This window comes from Macaca mulatta, chromosome 11 (genome assembly GCF_049350105.2).
Source record: "Macaca mulatta isolate MMU2019108-1 chromosome 11, T2T-MMU8v2.0, whole genome shotgun sequence".
NCBI classification, from domain to species: Eukaryota; Metazoa; Chordata; class Mammalia; order Primates; family Cercopithecidae; genus Macaca; species Macaca mulatta.
This window is the reverse complement of record NC_133416.1, coordinates 69,682,611-69,696,459: the sequence shown is the minus strand read 5'-3', so window position 1 is coordinate 69,696,459 and position 13,849 is coordinate 69,682,611. Positions and strand designations below refer to the sequence as shown.

Here is a 13,849-nt window from a genome sequence, read left to right as displayed (position 1 = left end):
GCCATATACCTCCTCTCTTCCTCTTCCTCACAGTCAGGGTGATAAACAGAATAGTCAATACTCATCATTCACTCTCATGCACACTTCTCAACTCAAAGTAATCTAGCTTTTCCCCAAACCATCCTAGTAAAATGGCTTTCAGTAGGGTCAATAACCTAATAAACAACTGAAATGGGTGCCCTTTTCCATTCTTTTGGTCAATCTCTCACTATTTAATTTAATTTAATGCTTCACTATTTCTTTTCCTATCAACAAAACAATTTTTTGCTTCTGTGACAACACTACTCAGATCTCCTACTATCTCTTTGGCTTCTTCTCAGACTCTTCTGTGGACTCATTAAATCCTGACCTTTAAACATACTATGTTCTGTCCTCAGCCTACCATTGTCTCAACCTGTATCCTCTCACTAGATGACTCATTTAAACCTATGGCTTCAACTGCTGCCTAAGGCTGACAACTCAAATGTATAACCTAAATCAGTTCTCACCCCTGAACTCCAGTCTTATTAGTCCAACAACCTAATGGAAATTTCCACACAGTTATCATACAGGCATCTCAAACTTCAACAGCAACTATTCTTCCTATATTCCCAATCTTGGTGAATGGTGAAGTAAAAGTCATCTTAAACTTCTCCTTCTCTGGATCTCTACATCTATTACCTTTATTATATCTTTTATCAAGTTATATTAATTCTATCCAGTAAATATCTCATAAATCCATTCTTCCCTTGTTTATATTGTTCTAACTACTATTTTAATTGCTTAAATTATGTGACAGCCTCCTGTATGGCTTTTCTGTTTCTTTATTCAGTGTCTCCAATCTATCTTCTATGATGTTCTCAGAGAAATGTGAAGACACAAACTGAACAATGTTATTCTCTTGCTTCACAATCTAATGGCTTCTCATAGTCTGTAAGAAAATGTCTAAACAACTAGAATGCCACTTTTCTTGATCTAAGCGCTAAATTTATCTCCAGCCTAATTTCTTCCCCATGTCCCTTTAAGAGCTTTTCCTTTCAGTCACATCCAATTATGTGCTGTTCCCTTAAAATATCATGCTTTGTCATGCCTCCTTGTTTTTGTAGATACAGTTTTCTTTGCTTAGAACACCTTTTGTTTAATTTACTCTTATTTTTACTAGCAGACGAGGTCAGACATCATCTTTACCACAAGAACTTCCCTGTACTGGTATTATCCCCTCAAACCCTAAATCTGAGTTGAGACAGAAGTTCCCTTTCTAAGTGGCCATAGTAAGGTATTTAATAGTACTTATTATGCTGTAATTGTTAATTTACTTCTCTGTCTTCTTTAGTTTATAAATCAGAGATAGCTACCTTTTAAGCTCTGGACTGAGTGACAACTGTCTTTTTAACTCTGTTTAGAATGGAGTCTTTTGTGTATCTCTCTCTCTCTATCGTATTCAATTTGTTGACTAAATGAAGAATCATCATTGTTAAAATGCATGGCAACATCAAATTCGTAAACTATATATAAACAAGATAACTGTTTATTTGAAGCCAAGATTAGGGCAGTGTTGTTAACAAGACTGATGAGGAGGTGGGCAATTTGAGAATGTCTGGACTGGGAGATTAAGGAGGAGAACAGAATTGAATTTCTTTTGCAGAAAAAAAGAAATTAGGAGTTTAAGTGTAAACAAAAAATGTGGTTAATTAAAACACAATTTAAAAAATATTTATAGTATTCAAGTCTCTCTGTCATAGATACGGGGAGATAAATGACAGCATATATACATATATATGTATGCATCTGTGTGTACACAAACCCATACTGAGAGAGTCAGCGGTGGATGATAAACTGATGCAAGTGTGAACAGATGGAACTTCCTCATTTTTTTACTATTCAGAAAATATCAAAGTAGTAAGTACACAAGTATTAATCCTTTATAAATCTGTAATTTGTTTTATCTAATTATATCATTTTGAGTTTAAATACTTAATTTTCATAAGGCAAGATAAGACTTTAAAGATCACAGATACGGTACTTCAAGGATTTTTTTTCTCTTGTTTAAACATCCTGGCTTTAAGTAGTCAATGTCTAGAAAGTTAAGAGCTGAATCTACTTTCCAAAGAAAAACTTAATTATTTTTATTAGAAACTCCATGTTGAAAACTACCAAAAATTTTTTTGCCTTGCAATTTATGCTTTTGTTAGTGGGAAAATTTAGAAGACAAATTTCCATTTAGGGGACAATTTGACATTTCTTTAAATAAGAGTCAGTCTCTTTTAGCTACTCAAGCTACTAGAATATAAATTACAGTGTTCCATGAGCCCCTTTTATTAATTTATATTCACTCCTTAAGGCAGTGAATCCCATAGTTTTCAGGAAATATAAGACAAACTTACCACAATTTGGTCTTCAGATGCAGTGGAGACACTACTGTCATCAAAATAGTACCATTTTCCATCATCTTTATTTTTTGCAAAAGCAGTATCTAATGAAAAAAATATAATCACCGTGACAAAAATGATCTTGGTTTTCTGGGGAACTCCTCAAAACTCTATAATCATCTATATAAGGAATATCTACTAAAACTGCCTGATAATCATCTATGAGGCTTATTTATTACACATTCAATTGATTCAAATGATTTCTAATTTCCGCAATTAGATACCTAAAATAATTTTCATATAAGTTGAAACATTCTTTTTTCATCTCAGGAAAAAACATTATTTTTAAATTCACAGAATAACACTAATGATAATAAATGGTAATTAACATTCATGTAGTGCTTACTGTGTACCAGGCATAGTGTTATGCACTTTACATGTATTGTCTCATAAAGAAGGTATTATCATTACAATTCTCCCCACCTTAGAGACAGGAAATTAAGACATCAAAAGAAGGATAATTTACTCAAGGTAGTATACTGTTAGCTAGCAGTTAGGATTTAAACCTAGATCTGTTTCTGACTTCATAGTTTGAAATTTCAACTATTATTAAATTTTCTATAACAATTTCTTTTCTGATACCTCTACTCATTATGCTATAGTGTTTTTTTTTTTTTTTTAAAACACCAGAATCTCTTTTAGTCTTTAACAAAAGTATAGTCGGTCCTGTGCATACATGGGTTCTGCATCCCTGAACCCAACCAACCACAGATCAAAAATATTTAAGAAAAAAAAATTCCACAAAGTCCTGAAGAGTAAAACTTGAATTTACCATGTGCTGAGTACTATGCTACATTCATGTGAATGAAGTGATGTGCAGGCATTGTATTAGGTATTACAAATAATCTATACATACAAGTATATGAGAGGATGTGGGTAGGTTATATGCAAATACTACAATATTTTATATAAGGAACTTGAACATCTGTGGTAACCACTGATACAAAGGATTGACTCTACACAGCAAGAAAAAGGCAAAAAGTGATTCATTAATCCACATAATTTTTAAAGATCTGCTTTAAGTTAAAAAAATGCCCCTTCTCCCTTCCCATGCCTTGTATAAACTACTCAATAACTGAAGAAATAAAGTTGCACAATGTTTCCAAAATAATTATATGTGGTCATTGCTTCTAAAAAGTGACACTTTGTAGGGTATGGCTTCTAAATAATTCTTCCCATCCTAAAGTAAATATTATTATTATTCTCATTTGTATGTAAATACAAAATTGAGGTATTATCCTTAATATGGCTGAAATCAAAGGGCAATATTCTCTTTCTATGAAGTTACCTGTTTAGATGATGTTCAGAGGGAATGACAATACTTTGAAAGTAAGGCAAGCATTATCTTTGGTGAACCTCCACTGGTGGCCAGAAGATAATTCAAAAGACAAGCCGATCAACCAACCAGCCAACTAACCAATCAATCACAATAAAATAACGGTTTAAATTCTAAGTTGTTTGGTTAACGATTTTACTGAGTACCTAGCAGATGGAAGAAATGTTTCATATTCTACCTGGTGTTGGTTCCCTCTCTTCAAAAGTCAACCATGGAGAGAAACCGTAGAAGCAGAGGAAAGTTAGAGTCAAAGGAACTAACAACAACAACAAAAAATTGAGAACCCTGTTCTCAATATATGAACTCAATAATATTTCTGTGTGCATTCAAGATGGCTGCAGAATGCGACAGAATGGATGGAGACAGAAATGAGAAAACAATCTAGAAGAAAGCTTTTAAATTTCATGCTTCAATTTTTGTCACAGAAATCAGCAATACTTAGGCTAACTGAATCAGAGTCTTATTGCTGTTTGAAAGTCCTGTTGGGCTAACAAAATATTTGACAACTAATATGACTGTACCCCATGCAGCTGGTTAAAAATCAGCCTTGGTGAGGAGTGGAATGAAACAGCAGGGGCTGAACACTTTGAGCACACTTTTCTCTGTTTTCTCTCCTTCCAGCTACAAAGGACCTCTGCTAAGCTGTTGCTGTGCATGCTGTATTGTTTCTTGACCTGTATCCTTTCTTAAATCTAAGTAAACCTGGTGCTGGGTGCAGCCTTTTGTGTGCTGTGAGTTCGTTGATCTCAACCCAAGACCAGCGCAGAGCAGATGCTGCACTTAGGTCTGTGTGATCTGTAAGAGACACACTCAACACAAAGGCACAGAGTTTGTAAATTAAATGATATCAAGAAGAAAGCTAGAGTAACACTTGTAATACCTGAGAAAAAGAAAAAAGGGGCAAAGAATGTCAAATCCCGGTGTTAAAAGGAACAACACAGAAAGAAGAGCTACCCATTATGAACATAAGTATAACTATGCAAAATATTAACAACTAATAAAACGGTTGGGAGAAGCAGGTCAATCAACACTTTAGTAGGAGTCCTGACAAATTCCTCTCAGGAATAAAATGAACATAAAAAATAACCAGGGATAGTAATGGTTTGAATACAGTGATAAGCTTAAAATATCACAGATATAAAGAACTCTATATTTAAATGGGGAATGTATATATTTTTTCAAGCATACAAACATTTAAGGAACAGACCATGTACTAAGACATGTTGGAACTTTCAGACTCCTAAAGATTAATGTAGACGATGCTCTCAACTGCTATGTAATAAAAGAATGAAGTGACAAACTCTATATTTGAAAACTAAGCATATGATTAAATGACATTGTGCTAATTAGGAAATCATAAAGGAATGAAAATCTGAAGCACAGCTAAAGCAGTGCTTAGCAGAAATTTATAGCCTTTTAATTAGCCTTCAATATAGGAGAAACAATGAAAAGCAAAAAGCTAAACATTCAATTCAAGACGTTGCAAGAAGAGTAACATAGAAACCCAAAGTAACAAGAGGAACCTACAATGAAAGGAAGGGAAGAAATCAATTAGATAGAATAAATACATACAAGCCAGGTGTGGTGGTGTGCACCTGTAGTCCCAGCCACTCAGAAGGCTGAGGTAGGAGGATCTCTTGAGCCCAGGAGTTCAAGACCAGCCTGGGCACCATGGTGAAACCCCACTGCTACTAAAAATACAAAAAAATTAGCTGGGTGTGGTGGCATGTGCCTGTAGTCCCAGCTACTTGGGAGGCAAAGGTGGTAGGATCACTTGAATCCAGGAGGTAGAGGTTGCAGTGAGCCAAGATCGTGCAACTGTACTCCAGCCTGGTGACAGAGAGAGACCTGGTCTAAAAAAAAATGTATAGATAAAATAAAATATAATAATTATAAAAAGTATAAACACATACAACAACAAAAATAAAAATTTAATAAGATGAAAAGCTAATTCTTTGAAAAGACTAATAAGATAGAAATCTCAGAAGACCGATACTTTTTTTTCTTTTTTGAGACAGTCTTGCTCTGTTGCCAGGTCAGAGTGCAATGGTGTGATCTCGGCTTACTGCAACCTCCGGCTCCCCGGTTCAAGCGATTCTCCTACCTCAGCCTCCCGAGTAGCTGGGATTACAGGCACGCACCACCACACCCAGCTAATTTTTGTATTTTCAGTAGAGACGGGGTTTCACCACGTTGGCCAGGATGCTCTTGATCTCCTGACCTCGTGATTCACCCACCTCCACTTCCCAAAGTGCTGGGATCACAGGCATGAGCCACTGTGCCTGGCCAAGAAGAATTGATTAAAAAAAAAAAAAGAGAGAGAAAAAGAATGAAAATAGGATAAAAACAGTGTGATATAAGCATTACAAACAGCAATTCTTAAATAAAATGAAAAACCTCAATGAAAGGGATACATTTTTAGAAACAGAGAGAACATCAAAATATACACAAAAGGAAAAAGAAAACTGAATAGACCAATAGGCATGACATAAATAAAAACAATATGTCTGTAAAGCCTAAATGGCTTTACGGGTTAATTCTACTAGACTTTGATGAACAGTTAATTCCTATATTGTACTAGATGTTCCAAAAACCAGAAAAAGGATAAAGCATCTCAGCTTGTTTTATGACTCTAACTTTTATTCCAAACTAAGATAATGAAAATATAAAACACTTACAAAACCATTTCACTTATGAATGAAATTGTAACAACCCTAAATAAGTTTGACTAAATCCAACTGTGTATCAAAAAATATATAATGATAAGTAAGATATATCCAAGGAATGTAAATATCATTCAACAGAAAAATCAACTGCTTGCAGAGTGTCGAGTGTTAGAGCCATCCTGGGGGGCAATCTGGTAACATTTACTCACTTAAACTCAGCAATTTCACTTTTGGGTATGCAGCCTAAATAAATTCTTACATAGGATACCATAAACAATGGTTTATCAGTCTTACAGTGGTAGAAAGTGAAAGGCAATTTAGATGTCCATCATGAGGTAAGTGGAGAGAGAAAATATGGTAGATGTAAATTATAAGCAGTGAGAAACAACTGACTAAATGGACACAAAGTAACACAGATAAGTCTTAATAAGTGTTGAGATCTAGTGAGATCTATAGCACAGTACCAATTAAATGAATAAATATTAATGATTTATAAGAGTATCTGCATCAAACATGTTAGAAAGCAAAGGGGAAGGAGAATGTGGAGGGAAATGCACTCTAAATGGGACAACATTCCCTCCTGGGCCTTGAACTGAGGAGTATGATGAACTCAATTCTCTATACCCTATGTGAAAAAAAAATGTTCAAAAGCTGACTCATTCATTAATCAATACTGAACTACTATATGCAAGACACATCTGATATTTTATCCTTAAGAAGCAATAAATATCTTAAAGAAAAAAGTCTGGAGTTCTTCAAACACCACGATTGGGTAAAAAGGCAAACTGTCAACTTACAGTGTCCTCCTCCCATCCCTCCATAGTGGTTGGAAACAGCAATCAAATTATAGCGGCAAGGACCTGCATTTGGATTAATTAAGAATTCCGACATATCCAAGTCACTGTTTAAAAAAGAAACCAAGTTAATTTTTATGTTGTCCCTAAATGCAATGAATTCTATTCCCTTCTGCCATTGTTGTTTGACATATATATATATATGTATATATATCCCTCTCTCACTAAAGAAATTATGAGTCAAATAACTTACAAAACAAATCATACATGTACCTCTGAGATATTAATGTTTTGGCAAATATTTGTTTATGGGTTGAAAATTTTAAAATGCTTCATTGAGGATATTGAAGAGATATCTACACTCTCATGTTTGTTGCAGCAATGTTTGCAACAGCTAAGATTTAGAAACAATCAAATCTTGTTGATTTGATGAAACTATGTGTTGCAATGTTGATGGAACTAAGTGTCTATCAACAGATAAATGGCTAAAGAAAATCTGGTACATATACACAATGAAGTACTATTCAGCTATAAAAAAGAATGAGATCCTGCCATTTCCAACAACATGGATGGAACTGGAGATTACGTTAAATGAAATAAGCCAGGCACAGAAAGACAACAGCCCATGTTCTCATTTGTGGGATCTCAAAATCGAAAGAATTGAACTCATGGACAGTGAGAGTAGAAGGATGGTTACTAGAGGATGGCAAGGGTGGTGGGAAGGTAGGGGAGAGGTGGGGTGGGGATGGTTAATGAATTAAAAAAAAAACGAATGAATAAAACATACTATTTGATCACACAACAGGGTGACTATAGTATTAACTTAATTATACATTTTAAAATAACTAAGCGTGTGATTGGATTGTAACACAAAGGATAAATGTTTGAGAGGATGGATACCCCATTCTCCATAATGTGACTATTTCACATTCCATCAAAACATCTCATGTACCCCACAAATATATACACCTACTATGTACCCATAAAAATTAAAAAATAAAAAAAATAAAAATGTTGAATGTTGTCATTTAGATTAACGTTTTTATGCTAACACATTTAACTCTCAGTATACCAGGAAAAACAGTCATCGCTATTGACCATCTGGGTCCAGTAGATCTTCATTTTAAAGTCAATTTTAGAAAGTACTTTATGGGCAGGGTCGGAGATTAAAAAAAAAAAGAAGTGACTTATGTGAAGAAAAATATAGGAATAGTGAAAACAACTTTCTTAGAAGTTTTAAAAAATATTAATATATCAAACCCTAATTTTATTCTACATTTGCTGTCTTTGATGACCTATATACCTGAAATGGGCAACATCCCTTGAATGTGACTGACTAATCATAATCTATCATTCAAGAACCTGGAAAATGACTATCTTGTAAATAGCTTATTATTATTTCTGGTTGTTCTTCTTGTATCTGCATCATTAAAAAACAATAATGATTCTAAATTTTAAATACATCTCTAATAGATTCTAGTTTGTCATTACTTCTGATTCTTTATTTTTTTTTTTTGAGACGGAGTCTCGCTCTGTCACTAGGTAGGCTGGAGTGCAGTGGCGCGATCTCAGCTCACTGCAATCTCCACCTCCCGGGTTCAAGCGATTTTCCTTCCTCAGCCTCCCGAGTAGCTGGGACTACAGGCACGTGCCACCACGCCTGGCTAATTTTTTTGTATTTTGGTAGGGATGGGGTTTCACCATGTTGGCTAGGATGGTTTTGATCTCCTGACCTCGTGATCTGTCCACCTCGGTCTCCCATAGTGCTGGGATTACAGGCGTGAGCCATTGTGCCCAGCCCTGATTCTTTTTCTTATACTTACATTGCCAAATGCTATATTCTTGAAAACTTATAGCTCACTATTTTGTTAAAGAGAAAATGATCTTTTTTTCACTCAATAATTACAAATAATTTTAAATTTATAACCACCAATTATATTGAGTAATCCAATGAATATTTTATGTAATCTATTTCCTTCTAGTTACCTTTGTAGATACACCTGCCTTTAGCAATTGTCCACTTACTAACTGTATCAAGTACATTTTGGTGCACAAATATCACAGAATATGAAATAATACCACTGAAAGTTTTTTTTGCAAAATGGGATAGTACTAAGTTCTTGTACAAAATATTGTGTGATGCAGTCCTTCCTATTGAATGACTAAGTGATTGGGAATACAATGTTTCCTTTTTGTCATTCTGAATTCTCAACTGTTCAGTAAAAGCAGGGGAAGAAAAAAAGAGAGATAAAGCATGAAGATGTATACAGACTTCTTTGTACTTCTTTACAGACAAGATCAGGGTGCGTTCAAGGTGGTATGGCCATAGATGTATCTTTTTACAAATATGATGTCATATAATGGCAATAGGAAAACTGAAGGATGATGTAATAGGGATGATTTATTTCACTACGGTGTTATCCTTCTAAGCAATTCCATTATTCTGTTTTATTTTAGTCTTTTTGAAAACAGCATATTTAGGGCTGGGCGTGGTGGCTCATGCCTGTAATCCCAGCACTTTGGGAGGTCAAGGCGGGCGGATCACTTGAGGTCAGGAGTTTGAGACCAGCCTGGTCAATATGGTGAAACCTTGTCTGTACTAAAAATACAAAAATTAGCTGGGCATGGTGGCAGGTGGCTGTAATCCCAGCTACTTGGGAGGCTGAGGCAGGAGAATCACTTGAATCCAGGAGGTGGAGGTTGCAGTGAGCCGAGATTGTGCCATTGCACTCCAGCCTGGGCAACAGAGTGAGACTCTGTCTCAAAAAACAAACAAACAAACAAACAAACAAACAACAACAAAAAAACCACCAAGAAAACCCAACATATTTAGAAGTAAGTGATGAGTAATGATGAAATAATTCCTAGATAAACAAAATTACTAAGTACCATAAAGTATCTTAGATTTATAAATGAGACCAATTAACCCATAGGTAATATAACACAAAAGGAGTTTTATTGTTTTTAGTTTTTAAAAGTATATTTCCTCTTTGGTCTTTGGAAAATCTCTAAGAAAAAATAAAAATTTTGAAACACTGATCCTTATAAATTGTTAGAACTACTCAAAAACAAACTTGAAAGCTGAAATTGGATCCAATGGCACCTGATATTTACTAAAGGATAATAACAAAAAGCATCAAGTAAATTTGAAAGAAGAGTTGCTCAATACTTATAAAATACAATTAAAGCTTACTTGATAGGGAAATCAACTAAGGTATCCAACTTGTCTCTCATGTATCGACTGTAAGAAAATCGCTTGAGATGTACTACAAGTACTGGAGGCAAGGACCATAAATCCAATTTCTTTGTGGCTTGCTGATGTTCTTTACAATTCGGACAATACCTAAGAATAAAGAGAAGTATTTAAAGCTTGATAGAGGTACAAACAACCCCCATTAATGAAAATAAAAAAAATGTTCGGAAAGTTCTACATTTATTCAGTGGGCAATTATCGTATGCCTAATATGTACCAGGTTGAAAGCAACTCTTGTTATTTTTATTTTCAACACATTTTCCAAAAAGGTTAAACCATTATAAATTAATATACAAACCAATATTTAAAGACATAATGAGGGCTAGATTATTTCTCTTTTAGTATGCAAAAAAGACATCTGTGCTGGAAGATAGGTATTAGAAAATCTCAAAACTGGGCTCTAATGGAATAACATCACAAAATATATCACTACACTTTTCCTAAAAAGCTTCTCTCAAAATGATTACGTAGCTAAAATTTCTTGGAAAACAAGTAACTAAAATGAATTATTAATAGTATAATGGCTATTAGGAAAAACACAGTAATAAAATTAAGGCAACACTGTAACAGTATTTTTTAAGACATTCCTATCCCTCTTAAAAGGCTACCACTTATATAAAGAATCCTTTACTATTTAAAACATCAAAGAGAATTTAGTAATTACTTTTTCAAGTTAATGTGGCACGTATCTCAGAATAAACCCTTAAAGAAAACAAAAACAATTATTTAATTTTGTCTCTTACCAGGGATCTTCAGCACCTAGCTTTTCTTTTGTTGTAAAAAGTTCAATGCAATCTTTTAATTTCACAAAGGGTTTTTTAGGAGGTTTATACTCCACACTTTCATGTTTTTCAAAGTCCTAAAGAGAAGTATTTCTTGAGTTAAGAGAACAAATGAAACAAAACTCATTTTAGTGGTACCATCTTACTATGAATAATAATGAAAACTCCTAAACTTTCTCAAAAGAATCATAAAGCTTATTTCAGTTGAGATTTATATCATACTTCTAAATAATTCCTGTACACTCCTATATGGATGAGCAAAACATGTTCAAAATGAACTCTGAACCTTTGGGGAAAAAAAGGTATTTTTGCAAAGACTTTCTTTTCTAGTTCATGACCACTTTTTTACTGGCAAAATGAACATTTGGTGGAAGCAAAGAATGTAACACAACAGTATGATTATCTCTGGTAATCACATAAAGTAAATCAAGGAAAGGTAAATAAGTGAGTGATGACTTACCTCAGCAGCATTTTCATCAAAATATCGTTTTTTCAAATCAGGATCCCAATCCAAAGCAAGAAAAGATCTTTCTAAGGTGGAAAACATATTTTTTCTTTAAAATTTAATATGTCTTAGTATTAAAGTATATTTTAATGTTAGGATATACACTAGAATAAATAAATAGCAATCTTTTCTACTTGTACAGGTGATTAGGGCAAATAGCAGTTTCCAAGCCATTGAAATAATTTAAAAGTTTAAAAAAAGATAGAAAACTTAAGCATGAATTCAATCTCCATTTATGAAACACAGACACACATTTTGGTCTACTTAGATATTAAGTCCTTTCATATAAAATTTGAGATAGAAAAGTAAATGGTGTATTTCTTGACAGGGCTGAATTTCATGGTTTTCACCTAAAAAACAAAAAAACATGCTCTGCTTGTTTAATGTTCAAGCCATTTTTCACAAATACTTACCATCTAGCCTAAGCTGCCTATCATCAAATCTTATATGTCTGGTATCATCTTTGATGTAGTTGATATCAGTATTGCCTAAGTTGTTGAACTGGAATGTAAACAATCGTTTTTTGTGTCCCGTGAGTTGACCTTTGCAAGTGTCCTCAGTACATAATCCATTTTCAGAATCATTATCTCCTCCAACTGAATCTTCAGACTGACTGTTTTCATTCTCTGAGGGAAGTTCTTGATCCTGGCTGGATTCATCATCTGGCTCATCTGTTTCCATTTCACCTAATTTTAGATATTAGAGAACTTTAAATAAACTCAATGTTATATTTTTAAATTATTAATATTATTAGTCGTAGGTTTGCAGGTATTTTTTAGCTCTTTAATTCCCATTTTCTTAACTTTCTCTCTGAAGCAATTATTTAAGTGAAACATTTTTATAATTTAACAGAAAAGTCTTACTTGGTGAGCCTTCTTCATGTATGCCATTTGGGCCATTCCCATTAATATTTTGGTCCTTACAGCAGTGTAGGGATCCTTCAGTTTCTTCAGTTTCAGTAGATATTTTGACATATCGGCTTAAGTAAAATCAGAAATCAAACAAGTTCAGTACTACAAAGATAAAAACTTTAAAAATGTTTTCATTCTATCAGTAAAACAAAACTTTTTAATGTAACAGTGGTCACTTAGTAGATTCAAGGTTAAAATCAAACTTACAGTACCATACATATAGCTGACTAATAATTTGTTTTGCTCCTCTTTATAAAAATAATTAGTACGTTACCTTTTAGGTTAAATGTTAAATATTTGTTGCAAATAATTTCTCAACTTATCCTCATTTAGATGGTATATATTGTTGCTAAAAACACTTATTTTTGTATAATGTGATCTTTACATATGGGTTATGAAACCATAATAATTAGATATGCAAGAAAGAATACTAAATATATCAGCTTTCAAAGATAAAAGGGATCAAATGACATTCTTGATAACTTTATAATTCAAATAAGGGGATTTAGGAAGGCAAAAAATAGGCTGCCTTACAATACTATTAATCATGAATTGGTAATGTATATAAAGAAATGAAGCATTTGACATTTGTCATTTCACAGTGCAAACATATAGCATTTGACATTTGTTATGATTTCACAGAACAAACATGTAACACATAATTATTATAACATAAATTCCTATTTCCTTCCAACTGTAAACTTTTGGCCTAAAATTGCTACAGACTTCATGCTTCCTGGGTTTGAAATTACCTCCATAATGTGTTTTACGTGAATAAGAAAGTGGATTAGGACTATAATCTGACTATAAACAAAACTGAGACAATACAGACTTGTATAATTATATTCTGATAGTACCTTGTGTGTTTATTTTTATTAGCTATTTTATATTTTATTCCCATATTTATTTTGTCAATGTAGAATTGTTTGGCACTTACCACATTCTCAAGAGCAGGAGATTATAAAGTTTGTCTTCAGTATTGTTTCGTGGTACAGCCATAAGAAAAGGCTGACCAAAAAGTGAAGAACCAGTATGGTGGGTATAACTTGAGTGTCTGAATTTTTCTCTTAGGCAAACAGGAATAATCACATGCTCTGTATCTTCTGTCCTATTGATGTTAATTTCAAACCTACAAGGACAAAACTGACCATAAACTCTCAAAATTTTATGTTACTTCTTTTGATTTTTTTTTTC

At 33.6% G+C, this 13,849-nt stretch overlaps 1 protein-coding gene across 15 annotated transcripts in view; it reads right to left on the bottom strand.

Annotated features, from left to right (window-relative positions):
• The window catches only part of USP15 (ubiquitin specific peptidase 15), a 148,311-nt gene that overhangs the window by 2,311 nt on the left and 132,151 nt on the right, over positions 1–13,849 (bottom strand). For 6 of the 15 annotated variants that reach the window (XM_015152161.3, NM_001266957.1, XM_015152163.3 and 3 more), the window contains 8 exon segments: positions 13,593–13,784; positions 12,608–12,723; positions 12,158–12,430; positions 11,700–11,770; positions 11,201–11,316; positions 10,398–10,547; positions 7,208–7,311; positions 2,364–2,452 (listed from right to left, as the gene is read on the bottom strand). In XM_015152161.3, the coding sequence (XP_015007647.1) occupies positions 2,364–2,452; positions 7,208–7,311; positions 10,398–10,547; positions 11,201–11,316; positions 11,700–11,770; positions 12,158–12,430; positions 12,608–12,723; positions 13,593–13,784 (1,111 nt within the window). 15 annotated transcript variants of the gene reach the window in all.